General features: G+C 31.1%; 4 protein-coding genes across 11 annotated transcripts in view; 2 read left to right on the top strand and 2 right to left on the bottom strand.

Moving 5' to 3' along the window:
- Flo2 (flotillin-2) overlaps nucleotides 1–3,144 on the bottom strand; it is a 76,489-nt gene extending 73,345 nt beyond the window's left edge. The window contains exon 1 of the mRNA XM_083046816.1: nucleotides 2,724–3,144. Within this exon, the coding sequence (XP_082902942.1) occupies nucleotides 2,724–2,772 (49 nt within the window). The 5' untranslated portion in view covers nucleotides 2,773–3,144. The remainder of the gene's footprint in view (nucleotides 1–2,723) is intronic.
- A 3,114-nt stretch (nucleotides 3,145–6,258) lies between these two features.
- On the top strand, nucleotides 6,259–11,387 carry Fidipidine (coiled-coil domain-containing protein 93). 2 transcript variants are annotated; one of them, XM_083046321.1, is made up of 13 exons: nucleotides 6,259–6,341; nucleotides 6,674–6,764; nucleotides 7,810–7,923; nucleotides 7,990–8,084; nucleotides 8,243–8,513; nucleotides 8,634–8,825; nucleotides 8,908–8,958; nucleotides 9,387–9,491; nucleotides 9,594–9,802; nucleotides 9,915–10,231; nucleotides 10,349–10,469; nucleotides 10,540–10,624; nucleotides 11,099–11,387. In XM_083046321.1, the coding sequence occupies exons 1-13, from the start codon at nucleotides 6,274–6,276 to the stop codon at nucleotides 11,258–11,260; spliced, it is 1,881 nt and encodes a 626-aa protein (XP_082902447.1). In that variant the 5' UTR covers nucleotides 6,259–6,273; the 3' UTR covers nucleotides 11,261–11,387. The 2 variants fall into 2 exon arrangements, with proteins under 2 accessions (XP_082902447.1, XP_082902448.1); XM_083046322.1 differs by having other exon boundaries at nucleotides 6,259–6,317.
- Nucleotides 11,388–12,523: 1,136 nt separating this feature from the next.
- Nucleotides 12,524–17,643, top strand: Hira (histone cell cycle regulator-like protein). The gene is made up of 11 exons (XM_083046634.1): nucleotides 12,524–12,754; nucleotides 12,864–12,926; nucleotides 13,074–13,184; nucleotides 13,290–13,885; nucleotides 14,254–14,535; nucleotides 14,612–14,874; nucleotides 14,942–15,503; nucleotides 16,003–16,192; nucleotides 16,268–16,552; nucleotides 16,628–16,722; nucleotides 16,826–17,643. The coding sequence occupies exons 1-11, from the start codon at nucleotides 12,718–12,720 to the stop codon at nucleotides 16,946–16,948; spliced, it is 2,607 nt and encodes an 868-aa protein (XP_082902760.1). The 5' UTR covers nucleotides 12,524–12,717; the 3' UTR covers nucleotides 16,949–17,643.
- A 235-nt stretch (nucleotides 17,644–17,878) lies between these two features.
- The window catches only part of Msp300 (Muscle-specific protein 300 kDa), a 106,170-nt gene continuing 103,963 nt past the window's right edge, over nucleotides 17,879–20,085 (bottom strand). For all 7 annotated transcript variants that reach the window (XM_083046631.1, XM_083046628.1, XM_083046626.1 and 4 more), the window contains 2 exons: nucleotides 19,849–19,901; nucleotides 17,879–19,276 (listed from right to left, as the gene is read on the bottom strand). In XM_083046631.1, the coding sequence (XP_082902757.1) occupies nucleotides 19,057–19,276; nucleotides 19,849–19,901 (273 nt within the window). In that variant the 3' untranslated portion in view covers nucleotides 17,879–19,056. The remainder of the gene's footprint in view (nucleotides 19,277–19,848; nucleotides 19,902–20,085) is intronic.

Consider the following 20,085-nt stretch of genomic DNA (forward strand, 5'->3'; position numbering starts at 1 on the left):
TAGAAATTTTTTTATAGGAAAAAATATAGTTCTTATAAAAGAATTTCTATAAAAAAGCTAATTTATAGGGGAAAAAAAATACTCTAGCAAAGTTACTCCATAGAAACTTTTATTTCTATGAAATAAAAAAAATAAATAATATATTTTATAATATAAAACTAAAATATATTTTTCGTACCATTGTATAGTAATATCCAGAGCATAAATTTAATAACTAGAATTTCTTCTTTATAATACAATTTATTTCTTATTACCACATCGTCCATCGTTAGTCGACTTGTCAACCACGATTGTGCAAAATTGCTATTGACGTAGAACCGTAATAACGCTCGGCGTTAATACGATGAGCAAATAAGTATGCACAGTACAATATGAGTGTTCAAGGGTATTTATTTGACACGACAAACGCATCGATCGTTCTCGTCAGTGACGTAACTCGCTAATCGCGATGGAAACCTTTTCATCCCGCCTTGCGTGTCGCACAGCAAACTCACAAATTAATGGAATTACAAATAAGCGACAAAAAAGAAAAAAAAACATTCTAAGAAAAACAGGAACAATATTTTTTTTAATACGATAATAATCGATGATTATCATTTATTGGCGATTTAAGTCTTATAATGACGTAAGTAAAGAGATAAATCAGAGATAATTTTTTTTTCCTACGCCTATTAATCTGCGAAACGAGAAATATTTTATACACAAATGCATATATACATGATGTATATAAATGCACAGTATTGCACGCAATAGCTGTTATTGATAATGAATAATTATAATTATTAGGATGAGATATTAGTAATTAAAAATTCCTAAGAGAAAGAATATTTTTCACTCTCTTCTAAAATGTTTTATTAATCTATATAAAGGTATAAAGGTCATATATTTATAACTAGCTTTGAAAACTCTTAAAGAACTACACAGCTATATTGTATCGAGAGATGAATTGTCCAAAATACACAATTAATTTGATATAATTAAATAATTATTATTTTATTACTTCTATTATTTATATACACTAATATCGAAAAAAATATATATTATAAAATATATGTTTTTTATACAAATTATCTATTTTCAGAATTTTGGCACATTCTTCCCAATTTGATAAAATATTAATCGATTTTGCTACTTATTTATTCATAAATAAATAGTCAAGCTAGAAAAAAAAAAAATTACTTTTAATTACTTTTTTACCAAAATAGCATTGTATATAATTATTTTCAATTCTGTAAGGATTATTTTACGATAAATTGTTTAATTTAATTGTTTAAACAATTTAATTTTGCAACTTTAATTCATAATCATAATCAACGCCCTCGAAAATCCTTATATAAAAATCTTTTATTCATTAAAATAAATTATATCAGTTTTTTGATGTTTTTTTTTTTTCACCTTCACCATTCAAATAGTTTTAATTCAGTTAACTTTTTCTTAATTTAGTATCAATTGTCTAGCAGTCTCTTATAACCTTATATATAGTATATATAATACATTATAAAGCTTATTAATATCATTTTAATACTTTATAATAAATTATATTTGTATATATTTTTTTGTTAAATGCGCTAATATCCATTTAAGAGAAATACAATCAGAAGTCACTCTTGATCATATTTATATTGCGACTACATGGAAGTATTATAACAATAAAAAATGGAAAGTAAGAATAGAAAGTAGATTGATTTTTCTCTCAATTGAATACAAATAATTTTGTTTATCCGATGAATACTATCAAAACGCATAGCTAGTTTATAGAAACTTAAGAGATTTATAATTGCACAATATTTATGGTTTTATTTAAATTTTTTAAAAAAGTATAATAAATAATATCTGAAAAAAACTTTATATATAACAAATCCCTATAATTTTTTGCAATTCAATCTGCTTAATTTTGAGAGTTTTGGCAATTTACTCCAAATGCCAACTCAATTGAGAATAAATGTAAAATTTTGCTTATTTAAAAAAGACTTATACAAGTAAACAATTATTAATTAATTATTTTTATTTAGTTTCATCATTTGTGACTATTTGCAATTGCTTGTATTACTGTCTCTCATTGGTTTGTTTTCTTTTTAATTATATATTATATTAGGTTTTCATATGTATATAAATTTAACAATACGACACTTGACAGAATATTTAATAATATACTTTTATAGAGAAAATTACTGAATTAAATAAGTTTATGAGATATTATTTATGTCACAAACTTATTTATTGAAAATATCTTATCAGAAAATGCTATTTTGGGAACAATATTTATCAAATTGTTTCTAAATAAGGATTTTTTCTTATTTTCACAGATATATGTTTCTTTTTGGGGATATAAGATAAGACTTTTTCTTCTTATCTAATATTTATTTTTTTTTAATTTGCAAAAAAACTTACAAAATCTACAGTAAACTGTAGAAAATGCAGAATATTAATTCTAAATTGCAGAAAATTATTATATTTTATTGTTATAGAGATTATTTCACATGGTGTATAATAAGTGCAAATGTATAATAAGTTATATAAAATTTTAAATATTTTTTTCTATAAACTTGAACTGTTTACAGAGTATCAAACTGTCAATCAATCGTTAATTGCAGGACAACAGGAGCAATTATAATGTCGTCGATATCAGGCAAAGCATTTTCAAAAAAAATCACATACTTCAGATCGCATATATTTCATATATACTTTAGCTAATGGAAGTTTCCATTCGAGAAGTTACTTACCCGACACTACGAGAGCTTCATTCGGGCCGCAAGTATGAACGTTTCCCATCGCCAAAATTAACCTCTCTTTGCTCTGCCTGTCTCTCTCTCACTCTTTCTCTCTTTCTTACTCTCTCTCTCTCTCTCTCTCTCTCTCTCTCTCTCTCTTTCTCTCTCTCTCTCTCTCTCTCTCTTTCTCTCTCTCTCTCTCTCTAACTAAAGTAATGCACGAACGGTGACGACGACGACAAAAACAACAAACCGACGCAGAAAAAACGATGGCACTGAACACGGATACTGATAACACTGAACGTACGCGAGGCGGAGCACAGTGACGTAATTTAATACGAAATTATTTTAAAACGCCCGGCTATGATCATTAATAACATATAATAAACTGTCTCAAACGTCAGTCGCGAGATTAGGATCGGCCACTGTTGGAAATTGTTTACGGATGACAGAAGTCCCCAGAAAACGTAAAGAGAAATCACTAGATTCTAAATGCACTATGAAATTCATAGAGCTTATATTGCACCTAGATATGCACTCCGAATTATTTTGATTTTTTGGAAGAATAAATGGCTTTGATTGGTCAATGACGTCATTAATCGCTCTGCGAGCAAACCCAATGACATATATATATAATAGACGAAGCATTCCTATACTTTTAGGGTCATTCCACAATAGGTTGCAAATGCCTTCGTTGCCAGTTGACAATTGCGAATTGACCAATCAGCTAACAAGTAGCTTTGCTCTGATTGGTCAATCCGCAATTGTCAACTGGCAACGAAGGCATTTGCAACCTATTGTGGAATGACCCTTACTGTAGCAGCGATTGAAGCCGGAAATTGGCAGAATACGATAGAGTGAGATAGTTGTTTTGACACTCTTCTTTCTCACTCCATTTTCTTTCTCTTTCTCGCTCTATAGCTCTTTCTCACTCTATCTTTTGACTGTCATGACAGTATACTTGATACATAAGCCTTGTTTTCTATTCCTACACTCGCTGAACTGTGTACACTGGTGCAATAAGTTAGAGTGAGACAAAATATACTTGTCTCATTCTAACTTATTGCACAAGTTCATCAGTGCAGGGGGTCGATTATGTAACTTTTCTTTAGAGTGAAAACGTGAAAAGTGAAAAATTTTGCTCTGTTCCGCCAATCACGCATTAGTTTCCATAGTAAAATTGTTCACTTTTCACGTTTTCGCTCTAAAGAAAAGTTACATGATCGACCCCCAGGAATAGAAAACAAGCCTATAGACATATTAAGATAGACTGCTTATGAGGCAGTAAAACCGGGAGTGGGGGCGTCCTCCTAAGGAAAGAAATGACCTGGGTTTCTGTCTTCTTCCAATAAACGTGACTTATGACGTAATCTGCGCACCAGTATGCGCAGTATACCATTAGAAGAAGACAGCAAGCCAGGACTATTCGTGCTGTCTTTTTCCCTCAGGAGGACACCACCTTATGAGCAGTCTATATTAATATGTCTATGGCCGGTATTCATAGTCCGATCTTATATTTAAGATCGTCTTATGCTGGATCCACAATAGGTGATTTAAGCCCTAAGCCTTAAGAAATTGATCAATCACAGTCAAGTATGAGGAGAAAACTCGACTGTGATTGGTCAATTTTTTAAGGCTTAGGGCTTAAATCACCTATTGTGGACCCAGCGTTAAGTCTGGTCAGAAGTTGACCTAAGACCCCATTCAACCAATCAAATGGCTGCGTAGCATCTTAAGCTCGGACTTAAGACGATCTTAAATATAAGATCGGACTATGGCCGGTATTCATACCGCAATCTTATATAAATACAAGATCGGACTATGAATACCGGCCTATGAATACCGGCCTATGACTTGGCACTTGACAGCTTTGATAGCTAGAGGGCGGCCATATTCTCTTCTGTACGATTGAGTGAGAAAGAAGAGTGTCAAAACAACTATCTCACTCTGTCATATTCTGCCAATTTCCGGCTTCACTCGCTGCTACAGTAAAAATATAGGCACAGTCATGAAGAATAGATATCTCTATTCTTCATGGGCACAGTATATACAGTAGCGCAACTCTGGCAATTTCCGGCTTCACTCGCTGCTACAGTAAAAATATAGGCACAGTCATGAAGAATAGATATCTCTATTCTTCATGGGCACAGTATATACAGTAGCGCAACTCTGGCAATTTCTGCGTGGACGAAAATAAACTGCACATGCGTGAGCGAGGTACGTAACCAATCACGGTAGTGCTCTCTTCCTCACACTCTTTCTCATTATATTTTCTCTCTCTTTTTATCTTATTGTACATACACTATATCGGGTAAAGCAAGTGACATATACTGTATATACATATACTGTACTTGAACCATATACTCTACTTATTCATTTATATATATAGTGTATATAATAAGATAAAGAGAGAGAGAAAGTTATAATAAAGGAGAGTAAGTGAGACAGAAGAGCATGTCATGATTGGTTACATACCTCGCTCGCGCATGTGTAGTTAATTTTCGTCCGCGCTAACATCAAAGGTGCCGACAGAGAGTTGCGCTACTGTATATACTGTGGTATAGGAATGCTTGGTCTATAGTTTATATATAAGCCCCATAGACATATTAATATAAACTGCTCATAAGATGGTGGGGGGTGTCCTCCTGAGGGAAAAAGACAGCACGAATAGTCCCGGCTTGCTGTCTTCTTCTAATGGTATACTGCGCATACTGATGCGCAGGTACGTCATAAGTCACATTTATTGGAAGAAGACAGAAACCCAGGTCATTTCTTTCCTTCAGGAGGACGCCTCCCGGTTTTACTGCCTCATAAGCAATGTCTATGGGTGCGTTCCGTTTCTCGCATGATGCGCATAGGAGCGCACGAGATCGTTCCGTTTCAGTCCATGCGCAGTTCATGCGCGCATGGGAACGGTCTCTCACCACAACGCCGCGCCATGTCGCGCCGCGCATGAGAGCGCACGAGCTGCCTCAGCTCCCGAGGTCACGGTCTTGTATACAGGTCTGGGCACTTCGGCGAAAATATGTGAGCGGAAGTGACGCCAATATGGCGTCTACAGTTGGCCGATTACCAGGAGCGTAGACACGTTTTCGGCACCCAAAAGATAACAATTGTTTTCAATGGCTTTATTAATTGAAGCTTTTCCTCCCACTCTTTTCTTCGTTCATCATCTTTTGGTGCAGAAAACATTGATAATTTCACTTTGCAAGTAGCATAACCTGTATTACAACCAGGTACTATACATTTGTAAGGCATATTTTTTTTTCGCGTTATCAATGTTCAACTCACTCAGCGAATACTCGCTAATCATATATGATATATAACTAATCACTTATATATGATATAAAATATGTGATACAAAGAGACCGTGTGCTAAACAGCCACAAATATACGGCACTATGTTGTCTGACAAAACATGCCAACTGCGCTTGCGCGTCGGCCTATTATAGTCGCCATATTGGCGTCACTTCGCTCACACCGGTTTATATGAAAATAGTATAAGAGTGCCCAGACCTGTATACAAGACCGTGCCCGAGGTGATGTAGTCCATGCGTGGTTCATGCGCGAGAGTTATTTAGGCGGGAAGGAGACTGTCTGCAAAGGGTCTGTTCCGTTTCTCTATGCGCAGTAAGAGTGATGGGAAAAAGGGAACGAGCCAATGGCCGCGTTCAGCAGAAAAAGCAGCTTTGCAACTGTTGTAAAATTCGTGAATCTGTTTGGTGTATTCTCTTCATCTTAGCTGAACCTAAGAGAATACACCAATCAGATTCACGAATTTTACAACAGTTGCAAAGCTGCTTTTTCTGCTGAACGCGGCCAATGCGCTCATGCGATGCGCTGCGTTTTATGCAGTTCATGCGTGAAACAGAACGCACCCTATGATAAGCCCTATATGTCGATGGGGAAGACCTTCCCTGTTCTGCCCGTCAATCCGTCAATCTACGAACCTTGATATACAGTAGTCTATGGCAGTATATGACAGCAACTGTGAAGAAGAGTATGTTGAATGATGTACCGAAAAGATTATCGAGAACTTCTGAAAGTACGGAGGTATGCATTCCAAGATACATATCTAGCAAATTAATTAAGTGCTACGAAAATTTATGTGCACTCCAAAAACTCTCTTATTAAAATTAAAATATTAAGTACACGTATGTGGCTGCATATAAGTTTTTAATTAATATATTTTCTCATATTGTTTTATATTTATTATATTTATGAGCTTTTATATAGATTTCTATGTTCAATAAATATATTTTTTACAATGCGATAATATAAAGATAGATGAGTATACACATTGTAATTTGTCAATTTTAAGGTTAGATCGATTTTATTCAAAAAGTTAAATAAATTCAATCAAATAAATTGGCACATATTAATATTGTTGTTACCTCAGGTCATTTAAAAATACGTTTGTTTGACATTTTTTGAGTGTACAATATATATATATATATATATATATATATATATATATGTTTATTTTTATCTTGATAATATTATAAATGTGTATATGTATGCGAGTGGGTGGTTGCGTTTGTGCGCATGCGTGCGTATATAATTGTAAGAAATTCGTAAATAGGAAAATTATATAGAAAAATATTTTATATTTTTATTATATATATGGTTTTTTTTGTATTATACATATTTTATAAAAATTTATTTTATATATATATGTATATACATGTATATATGTAATAAAAATAATTTTATATATAATAAAATTTATTATATATGTATATTGTATATATATGTATATAAACTTCTGTAGAATACAAATATTATTTCTATATTTGTATTATTTTTATATTAACCAATATATTGTTTTATACTATTTATAGAATTTTTCTTTTTTCATATTGAAATGATGAATTAATCAGCTGATAAATTGTACAATTTTATAATGATATATTTCCATGGTTTTACTTGTTTTTAAGGATTATTTTAACCAAACTTTGATTAACTTATCAGGTATTCTATATTAACAAAGTATTGTATTATTTGATAAAATAATTGATTGTTTATATTAATCAAAGTTTCGTTAAAATAGCTCTAAATGTTGAATTACTCATTTGAATGTTCAATAATGCATCTTCAGGTGGACGTACGTGAGGATGAGGAACAAACCACTAAATTTCAAGAGATTATTGACTTACTCGTTGCAGCAGGTTACTTTAGAGCACGGATAAAAGGTTTATCAAATTTTGATAAGGTTTGTAAATTATTTTTAATTTTTATTTATAGCTTATACATAGTTCAAAATAATATGATTCAACAGGTTATCGGCGGAATGACCTGGTGCATAAAATCTTGTAACTTTGATGTAGATGTGGATCTGCTTTTCCAAGAGAATCTCACCATTGGTCAAAAAATGTATGTTCTATATACATATACTTAAAAATTTTAATTTAATTTAATTTTTATCAATCCATAAGAATTATAAAATTATAGTCTTTTATAAAATTCTTTTTAAAAACAACTTTTATATATATTTTGTTATATATATATATATATATATATATATGTTGCAGTTCCTTGACAGAGAAAATTGTAGCCATGCTTCCCAAAATGAACTGTCCTTATCGAATTGAACCACATCAAATACAAGGTTTAGACTGCATTCATATATTCCCAGTTATTCAGTGGTTAGTGAAACGTTCCATGGAAATGCAGCGAGAAATGGCAGGTTTTGTGAGAGGCTTTGCATTGAATCAATTCCATAAGAAGCATTTATTTAGCGAAAATTTTGAGAATGAAGCAACGACTAACAAAGTTGTCGTTAGAAATCTACATTTGGTCAAGGTATGATTCATTTCTGAAGAAACATACAAATATATAGCTACTATATCTGCATTTTTACATTTTTGCAATAAATATACTTTAGATATATAATTAACACATGCGATTTTACATTTATGATAGAAAGCCTATGAGCCACGACGTTTATTCAAACAAAAAGAGGGTTTCATCAAAGATGAATCAAGCAGATTTATTGGAACAGTATTGGAATACGAAGCACCTTTTGATGCTATTAAGACTACATCTATAACAACAATATTAAAATCTAAAAGCAACAATTCAAAACACGAAATAAATAATGAAAAAAATGAAAAGGTATGCAAACATCTTTTTTTATCACTTTTTAAACTTATTAATATTACTGCAAACATTTATACAATAATTAATGTTTCTATAGAACACTACTGAACAGATTACGGCTGCTTTAGCTGTCATAGAAGATAATTCGGTATGTAAAATTATAAAATATATATTAGAAGTTTTAAACTTGTTTTAAATAACAATTTGTTTGTGTGAGATAAATTTTAATAGTAAAGGAATTTTTAGATTAAAAATTTTAATAAGTGTATGCATATATTTTTCATTTATAGCATAGTTTTGAAAATAATTAATGATTTTTTATTTGAAATTTACATAAAACATTGTTATTTAAAATTGTCATATTCAAAAATATATTATTTAAAAAAAATTAATTAATATATAATATACAACATATAAAATTAAATATAATATAGATAAAATACACACAGATATTCTATATACAGATATACAGATATACAGATATACAGATATTATATACATATATATATATATGTATTTATTTATATAAATTATATTTTTATTTTATTTTAATTATTTATTTAATTTTTAATCCAGATGCGTTTAAGTGTGAACACAGTTGGGAACATTGTTGATATACAAGCACAAGAAATTGCCAAAGTGACAGAAAAATATGCGGCCATGTCTATTTCTAAAGCAGAGGTGAATTTTTGCATAAAACGCACGTGATATATTTTTAAGTAATATAATTAAAATATAAGATACAACAAATTAATGATTTTATTTATGGTTTTATTGATATAGAATAGTGGCACAACTGATTTGTTACATGCTTTACACAAACAAAAAGCAACATTACAATCTAGAATCAGCAAGTTAACAAAGGAGAGAGATGGCTTATTGAATAAACTCACAGAAATAATGGAAAAAATAAAAGAACACCATACAAAAAGAGAAACTATTGAGAATTCATATAAAAAAATTCAGGAGATTGGAATTAATGATAATGATAGGTATTTAAGAGTAATAAAATTACTTTAATTATTAATTAAATTATATATATTAATTTATTTTAGATATATTAATGCTATTTTTAATATTATACAAAATAATCTATTTTTTTAGTATGTTTAAACGATTAGAGGAACTTCTCTTTGTACATGATGGATTGAAAGAACAAGAACATCATTTTCGAGAACAATGCAAGTCGGACCTAAATCTTTTTCGAGGTATGTTACAAGAAGTTGAAGATGATGCTCCAGCAGAGGAAGAGGATTGCGTTAAAGAATATAAAGAACAAAAGGAGGCTGTAATACGAATGCGATTACAGCTGGCTAAGAAAAATAGAATTATTGCGTCCTTGATGAGACAAATGGATGATGTTCCAGGACGTTCTGAACTGACGCAATATCAACGACGCTTTATGGAACTTTATAATCAAGGTAGAACATTTACCAAATAGATATATATTTTTATTCGTAAGATTAATACACTGCAATATAAAATAAAGTCGATAAAATTAATTTCAAGAAATACTGATTAAAAAATTATTATTGCAGTTTCAGCGAAGCACAAAGAAACTAAACAATATTATACATTATATAATACTCTCGATGATACGAAACTGTATATAAGTAAGGAATTATCGTTGCTGAATTCTATTCAGGATAATTATAATGAGTATGTATCACAAATACGTTAATGGCATTAAATATTCATGATATTAACAATATAATATATTTTACAATAGAGCTATGGCATCATCGAGTGGCAAAGAACAATTCCTGAAACAATTTGAGACAATTGTTGCTGGAGTAAAACGCAACAAAGCAATGGTAATATTTAAAGCACAGAATCATTTAAACACAAAATGAATAATTTAGAGACATATAATATTTGCAGTAATAAAAAATCTATCTTAAAATTAAATTTAATGAAAATAAAAAAATGTATGAAAATAAGTATTTATTTTAAGTTAGGTGTAGATATGTGTATAGATTTTTATGATAAAAGAAAATATAATTTCTTTATAGTGAAATGGGGAAGAGTATAGGAAACAAGATATGTAGAATATTCCCTATGTGAATAAGATAAATATGAGTTTAGAAATATTCTTTTTTTTATATCTTATTTTTATCAGAATTAATGAATTTTGTAAATATAAGTTGACTGGATATTTATCTACACACTTACACAAGTACTATATGTCTAAATTTTCTGATTGTGCATTCTTCACTTTTTTTCAAAGATTCTAGTCAATGATAAGTTGGTGATACAGAATAAAAAAAATAATTTTTTTTTTTATATAGGTAGAAAAACGATGTACTGATGAAAAAAATCGGCGAGATGCGCTCAGTCGACAACTCGTTGTCCTTGTAGAGCAACAACGTAAATATGTTGCGGCAGTCAGACAGCTCACTATTGAATGTCGCAAGAATGAAGCTTTGCTGGCTCAACTTCGTGGTTCATGAGTTTATTTGTATTTTTCAAGGAATCAAGGAAATCAGGTTGACACCTATTTGCAAATTTGTAGTATAAAATTATATATATATATATACAAAATTATATATATATATAAAATTATATATATATATATATATATATATATATATACCAGGTGTCCCATTTTAAAGGATCCACTTAAATATCTCAGAAACACTGTGTTAAATCGAAAAATGTTTCCTACAAAAGTTGTAGGGTTTCGAGGGGGACATAACATAGTAATATTCATATGACCTTGGGCGGCGCCTCCAAAGTCAAGTGAAGGTGAGAATGAATTTTTTAAATGGAAACCCATATTTTTTATTATAACATCTTTTTCTACTAATTAATTTGAACAACTTTTATCTGAAGCATTTTTTTATTTTCCTAATATTTTTTCTTTTCAAAATTCATTCTCACCTTCATTTGACCTTGGAGACGCCGCCCAAGGTCATATGAATATTACTATGTTATGTCCCCCTCGAAACCCTACAACTTTTGTAGGAAACATTTTTCGATTTAACGTAGTGTTTCTGACAATGAGATATTTGAGTGGGTCCTTTAAAATGGAACATCTGGTATATGTATATATATAAAAAAAAAAAAATATATATATATATATATAAAATTAAATAAAAAAGACTAATTATTTTATAAATACGAATATACATATATATAAATAAATAAATAAATTATATATATATATATATATACATATACATATATATAATACATATATATAAATAAATAAATAAATTATATATATATATATATAAAATATATGATGAACTTTATGATGATGTGAACATAACTGTATTTAATAATGCCAAAATACTTTCGCTATATATGTAAACATGCAGTGCGCGCGTATATATATATATATATATATATATATATATATATATATATATATATATCTGGCTGTATCCTCTTAAGGCTTCAAATAAAGTTCAATAGTGTGATAATGATTTATATAAATTTATATAATTTATATGATTAATAATGCTATATATTTCAATGTTCTACGTAGAAAAAAAATAAATCGCCAATTACAGTCGAATGTTTTATTTTAGCCCGTATTATCTATCTATATTATTTATCTATTGCGATTGATAGTATGGATCGACCAATCAGAGTGAAGCGACAAAACAGCATCGACCAATCAGCCGGTCAGTTGCTTCGCTCTGATTGGTCAATTGGCAACTGATAACCGTAATTCCAAGCGAAATCAAAGCCCGCAAGCCATAGTGTAATATCGCCTTCAAAGTGTGTAATTGATTAAGGTTATGTTCTGTGCAAGCCTTTAAATAGTGCCGGGGGGATGTTTTCTTTTCTTTGGAAATTATTGTACATTTGTACCTAAGTAGACTTAAGATGTAACGAAATTTAAGGATCTTCTTCATCGGATTGTGAACAATTATTACATAATCTCGAACGAGAAAAGAAAATGAAGCTAGTCAAACCGAATTGGATTACTCATGATGGTTCGTGAAGTTCATTGCACTCGCATGATATATTTCGAATAATAATATAATTCTTATCAAAGATTTTCTTAACTTTAATATTAAATTGATCTTTTTTTTTGTTCCTCAGGATATCCAATATTTTCCATCGATATACATCCTGATGGAAAAAGATTTGCGACTGGAGGCCAAGGTAGCTTCTTTTTTCTTTTATAATATTAGTTTTCTTGTTTTTTGATGAAAATAATATATTTGATAAATTGGAATACTTATCGCAATAAAAATGTTAGAGTAATACTTAAAATTTTTTTCTCTACGTATCATCACATTCAACTATTAGGTGGTGATTCTGGAAGAGTTGTTATATGGAACATGGAGCCAGTAATTGACGAGGCTGCTGAATTGGATCCTAATGTTCCAAAAATGCTCTGCCAGTTGGATAACCATCTAGGTAAAAATTTTGATTTCTATATATTACAATTAGATACGTACGTATGTATATAAAAATTTATATATGTTTTATATATGTTTTTCTGCATTTATTTTTTGCATATAGCGTGTGTCAATTGTGTGAGATGGAGCAACAGTGGATTATTAGCATCAGGCGGTGTAGATAAGCTCATTATGATTTGGAGATTATCAGGATCAGGTGGCAGTACCATTTTTGGTGGAAAAGCCAGTGTGGAAGCTTGGAGATGCATCGCGACTTTACGTTCGCATGAAGCTGACGTGCTAGATCTTGCATGGGCTCCGCACAGCCCGTGGCTGGCTTCAGCTTCAGTGGATAACAGTGTGATTGTGTGGGATGCCTCAAAATTTCCTGCCGTTGTCGCTGTATTAAAAGGCCATACAGGTTTTGTGAAAGGGATCACTTGGGATCCTGTGGGAAAATACTTGGCATCTCAATCCGATGACAAAACATTGAGAGTATGGCATACTACGGATTGGACAGAAGCAGCATTAATATCCGAGCCCTTTGATGAATGTGGCGGAACAACTCATGTTCTAAGGCTTTCTTGGAGTCCGGATGGTCAGTATCTAGTATCTGCCCATGCAATGAATGGAGGAGGACCTACAGCACAAATAATAGAAAGAGATGGTTGGACGCAAGATAAAGATTTCGTCGGACACAGGAAAGCAGTAACTTGTGTTGTATGTACTAAGAATATTTCTTTTTTCTTTTTCCTTCTCATATTTCGTTGAGAATACACTTCTCTCAAAAATTATACTGAAACATTTATATATTTATATATAATATACTTATATATATATATTTATATTTATATTATATTTTAATATTTATATAAGTAATTTATATATTAATTTATATAATTTATATATTACAATTATTATTAACAATTTATAAGATTAATAATTTATATAATTTATATATTTATATTTATATATATTATATATTTATATTTTATATAAGAATTATGGCATATATATATATATATATATATATATATATATATGTATATATATATTTATTTATATAATTCTTTCTTTTTTCCTTGTAGAGATTTAATGGCAATATTCTGCAGAAGAAGCAACCAGGTTCCTCTAAACCACAGCAGTATTGTTGTGTCGCAATAGGATCGCGAGATCGTTCTTTATCTGTATGGCTAACTTCGTTAAAAAGGCCTCTGGTAGTAATACATGAGTTGTTTACACATTCTGTGCTGGATGCCAGCTGGTCACCGTGTGGTCTTCGCCTTACTGCATGTTCCTGGGATGGAACTGCTGTGTTTATTGAATTCACTCAACAGGAATTAGGACAACCTCTCGATCCTGCTGAACAAGTAATTATACATATTACATATGCAGCTTTTGTTACTTTTAGTCAAGAATTGATTATTTATTTCTTTATATTTGTAGAGCAGCCTTCACGAACGATTGTATGGCAAACCATTAGTTCAAGGAGGTTGTATGGTGATGGAAGCACCGGAACTTCTCAATTTGAAGCCACCAGTATCGAATCAATCTCAAGTTCAAATGTTATCTACTCCAAGCATTCCACCAGCCACTAATAGTGCGGCCACTTTGGTCAAGGGACCTATTAACAAACAAATTGAAACGAGGACTTCGGATGGTAAAAGAAGAATTACTCCTATGTTTATTCCACCGCCAGCGGATACAACGTAAGTTAGTTAGTTTGTCGATTTTGAATTTAATTTCTTTGCATTGAATCCATCTTTCAATTTTTAGGGACACAAATATCAGCACTAGTTTAGGCACACCGGCATTCATAAGTAAAGTACAAACAAAAAGTTTAATTGTGATAGAGAAACGTAACGATGTTGTTGCGCCCAATGTTACCACGTCATCCGTAAAATCGACGAACGCTATCGACATTCCGGCAGTTTCCTCCCTTACATTAAAACGCAAGGAGCAAACAACGCCAAAAATACACCACTCTTCACCGAATAAAAAACCTAAATTCATATCCGACAAAACTGGAGGTCAGATGTTACTTCCTCCTCTGAAACCCTCCAGCTCGTTGTCTCAACAGGCAGGTCATTACGCTGTGACGGTCACTAATAGTCAGGGCTTAGCTCATTTGCAAGTATTCAGAGGCACAGATTCCGAATCGACGTGGGATCTTTACTTAGGATATAGCGCTGTGGCGTTAGCCGCGTCACCGGCTGTAATAGCCTTGGGTTTAGAAGATGGAAGTCTTCACACATTTCATCCCGTGAAGGGCTGCAGGCCAGCACCTCCATTAGCACCTCCATCACCATTGGCAAAAGTTCATGCCGTTGGAAATGCGGTATTTTGTTCAATTCCTGATTGTTAATTTTTTTTGTTAATTTTATATACAGGGTGTCCTATTTTAAAAAATATGCTTAAATATACCAAAAACATCGTGTTTTAGAAAAAAAAATGTTTTGAATAAAAGTTATTTGGTTTTGAGGGGGAAAGAAGTTGGGGCTACTGACTTTCTCCTGAAGAGCGATTTTCAAGGTTATTTGAAGGTCATTTGCGTTTTTTTTAAATGGAACCATCTTAATTTTTTTATATAAATCGATTCCTCACGATATTCATTGTAAAAAATTATAAGGGTAAGATGGCCAAAAAGTGAATAATTTACGAGATATTTTATTCGAAATATTTTTTTCTGAAATGCGACGTTTTTAGTATATTTGAGCATATTTTTTTAAATGGAACATCCTGTATATATATATATATATATATATATATATGTATAATTTTAATATATATTTTTTATTATAATTTATTTATAGTTGTAAAATAATTTTATATAATAGGTGATGGTGATATCAAGCTGCGGTGCAGTTCGCGTGTGGGAAATAGGGAACACATGCAGAATGATCGTTTCAACATCAGCCGCTCATTTGGCTGCACCTGGAACATCTCTACTGTCGTGCACTTTGTACAATGGAATGCCTCATATAGCGTTTACCAACGCACGAGCATACATCTATCATAAGGACATGGGTATGGCAAGTTAATTTTTTTCTTTTTTCATTCATACATGAATTAATTAATAACTGATCATTGAATATTGTGTAGGAACATGGCTGTTAATTGGAGATAGCCAAGATCCTGTATGGCGATGGTCATCGTTCAATGTATTAAGCACATCTGGAACTAGAGTTCCTAGAGGACCTTTATCATCGTTGCAGGAAGGATTACTCAGAACTGCAGGGAATACTTTGCCAAATCCGCGGTTACCGCATAGCGCACCAAGTGTGGTTTCTTATTTGGAACAACAATTGCTCGCATCCAAAGCTCTTGGAAGCGCTCAGGAATATGTTTATTGGCTCACGGCCCTAGTGTCATTTCTATTAACGCAAGGTATGTAACGTCATGCAATTCGTGTTGCGTTTTCGTGCATCTATCTATTGAGTTATCTTTGCAATGTCTTTTTAGATGGTTTGGAGAAACGTCTGAGATTAATTTTGGACGATCTTTTGGGTCCAAGTCACACATCAGCTTCTAAAAGCATGTGGGAACCTGCAATTTTGGTAATATTATTTATATATCATAATCTTTAATTAATTGTATCATACAATTAACTTATTTTTTAAAATTATACTGTATAATTAATATTTTTTATATCGACAATAGGGAATAAAAAAGCACAAACTTTTGGGCGATGTACTAGCTGTAATTGGTAGCCATCTTCGTTGGCAAAGGCTATATCTCGAATATTCGGAGCAATTAACGACACTGAAGAATCAAATTAATTAAAACTCATGATTTACTCATGAATTAATTGAAACTCAACTGACAAACTCATTCATTACAATGCAATTTTGTTATTTCACAAATACTTCATGGTTTTCTTTAGTAGTATATTGTATATTTTTAAAGCTACTATATATATATGGATGTGTAAGACTACAGGTTTTATAACATTTGCAGCTGGACATACGCACATTTGAGGTATAAATGTATTATAAGGAATAAACAATCTTTAGTACAAGGCGTATTCACATATGAAAAAAATTACCTGATTTTGTGTAATAATGATTGTATAAGTTACATATAAATTCATTATATATACACACACACTCGCGTTTGGGATATTCTATGTGTGTATGTATATAGGGTATCCCAAAATCACCTCCTTGAATGTCCTTTTAAATAACAGATTTTTTGGCCAATTTTTGAATACAATCTTTCATCCGTAAAAATATCGAGGTTGTCCATAATAATTCTGATTATAAGTGATTGAAAGAAAGAGTCTTTTACAAATTAAACTTGATGAAATTGAAAGATCAGTACAACAACATTCTTTATTTAATTTTAGATGAAGTTTAGTTTAATACGATTTTAATTTAAAATTTAGTTATACAAAGATATAGGATGAGAAAGATTGGAAGTTTGCAAAAAAATCATGACCTCGACATTTTCACTAAAAAAAAATTTGTCTTCAAATTGGCTAGATATTTTCAAAAGGATATTTGGTAGTTTTGAGGCATCTTACAGACATACACACATACACAATATGCAATAAGGAAACTCATAATTCTTTAAAAGCGTAACTACTGAGCATTAAAAACAAGTTGATCTGATTCTCACAAGATGAATTAATTATAAATGCGTTTTGTTCTGTGCGTTGTCGATATTATTTCTTTTTGTTGTTAATATACTTACAAATAGATCACATAGTCATCATAACTTCCCTCTTAACTTTATTTATGGAATAATAATGTAACAGCAAAACGATTTGCGATTGATGTTTCTTTTTCAAGCCTTTCTTTCCTTTCTTATGGAAGAGATATTACATTCGGAGAATTAGCACCATTAACAATATTCAACGCGACGTTTCGATTACAAACGTAACGTATAAAAAATAAAGGCAAGTTCTTTTTTTTATGTCCTCTATCATGAATGTTACATATAGTAGAAACGCGTTAATCCAGGTTTAACGTGTTACATATGTCTTCTTACATGTCGGACATGTATCATTCAAAGTTTTTTCGTATCATGTTTCGTTGTATACATCACGCGATATAAGTTTTCGCGTTTCGAAACAAAAATAAATTCTGTACAATAGAAATTGGCGAGAACGCGAAGCATGGCGTGATGTTAATATATATGTGTGAAGAATCATATTCTAATTTCAATTTACATCGTTTGATTATATGACATAAGCTCAATATATGTATATTCGAATGCTTTGAGGGCAAAAAAGAAATCGGCTGATATTTTTATAACGAATATTTTCTCGAGAATTCATTATGGATATTGCAAAATTGCATAAGTTGAATATAGCGAGAAGGATATACAATATTGTATATGTACAAAATAAATTAAAAGAGAATGCCTTCTTGTTTCGCGCGGTTTACACATATTTCTCAATTACCGCTTGGTCCTTTACATAATTTACGAAGAAATACATCATGTGTAAAATTACAATATATATATTTATTATAGTATATAAAGATTTCTTTATATGTATAAGCTTTTCTCCAGCAGAAAAAAAATATCGGGGACCCCCTATTCTAGGAACTTCCCCCTCTCAGTCCATATATATATCATACATCCTTATTCTTTCTACTCTCTTATATATTCTTTACAATGTATTAAGAAGATAAATCCAGATAGCAAGTGTACGTCATTTTGACGTCGAATGACGTCATTAGACGTCAAGATAACATCATTTTAACGTTTAATGACGTCAGTTTGCTACTTGGAAACTTAGAATAGTACAAATTTCAACTTTTGTACCCTCCAATTGCAGAGGGAAAGTAAAGAAATATTTTTTTTTGTTATTTGCATATTGGCTCCCCTAATATTTTGCGAAGAAATTTGGAATCATGCAAACACGGAAATAAGTACACGCATTATCGTTATACCGGTGGCGGTCCATGTGGATAAAAGGCAATCGGCGTGAAGCTCCTGGCGAGATTATTGGAGAGCATACAGCTGTAGTCTTCTTCTGCAGATGGTACCAGGGATGCAATGCCAAGCAATAATAGCATAAGAGCTTGTATCGGTAGGGAAACTCGTATGACTCTTCCTAGGAAGCGATATCCACGCACCAGTACTGTTCGGTTGCTTTCGTCATCACTAAAACAATATAGTTGATGATGAAAAATTAAACGGAGCAGAAGATTATTTATCATCATTTTATTATATCAAACAATAGGGCTTTATTTATCAGAATAATCAGAGAAAGAAATATATGCTGTTATATGTATAATATTATTTATACAATGCTTTGATGAAGAAATATTGAAATTAGAATTTTACTGAAAATGCAAATAAAAATGACTAAATAATTACTGAATTTATTTTAATATAAATTAGAATTTTCATAATAAAATATAATTAATTACGAAAATTGTGAAGAAAATTAGTAAATATATTTTTAAAGGATTTTTTAATTTAATTTTTTAATTTCTAAATGATTTTTTAGTTTGATTTTTTACATTAAAATTTTCTTTTGTATTTAATATGTATTTTTAACAATATATTAAAAACCTAATATATATGGGTGTCCTATTTTAAGGATGTATGGGAGATACAATCGGAGACAAAAGTACCAACACGCTTATTCACACTGTATGTACATCTTATAGAAAAAATTGCTAATCTACAAATATTATTGCAATAAAAGACAAAAAAAGAAAACAACATACTTTGTGCTGGTAGTGTGAGGCTGATCAGTTCCAGAGGCAGCTTCGTCGAGTAGCTACAGTTTAACAAAAAACAGAAAACACAAACAATAAGATACTGTGCAAGTGATTACTACAGATAATTTAGGCATAGAAGCGTTATCCTTCCCAAATGAATAGAAAATTAAAATTCATATGTCATTTAGTCATTGGAAGAAATAAGCTTCTCGCCTTGAACAGTTAATTCGTGTGATCTTATTA

This window comes from Prenolepis imparis, unplaced genomic scaffold (genome assembly GCF_030444845.1).
Source record: "Prenolepis imparis isolate NDT839.2.m4 unplaced genomic scaffold, iyPreImpa1.0 SCAF_9, whole genome shotgun sequence".
Lineage (NCBI taxonomy): Eukaryota > Metazoa > Arthropoda > Insecta > Hymenoptera > Formicidae > Prenolepis > Prenolepis imparis.

Coding starts and splice junctions, on each gene's coding strand:
- Fidipidine (XM_083046321.1), top strand. CDS start 6,274: ATGCGCGAGAGTTATTTAGGCGGGAAGGAGACTGTCTGCAAAGGGTCT. Junction 6,765..7,809: donor GAACTTCTGAAAGTACGGAG/GTATGCATTCCA, acceptor ATGCATCTTCAG/GTGGACGTACGTGAGGATGA. Junction 9,803..9,914: donor GGAATTAATGATAATGATAG/GTATTTAAGAGT, acceptor CTATTTTTTTAG/TATGTTTAAACGATTAGAGG.
- Hira (XM_083046634.1), top strand. CDS start 12,718: ATGAAGCTAGTCAAACCGAATTGGATTACTCATGATG. Junction 12,927..13,073: donor ATTTGCGACTGGAGGCCAAG/GTAGCTTCTTTT, acceptor TTCAACTATTAG/GTGGTGATTCTGGAAGAGTT. Junction 13,886..14,253: donor GGAAAGCAGTAACTTGTGTT/GTATGTACTAAG, acceptor TTTTCCTTGTAG/AGATTTAATGGCAATATTCT.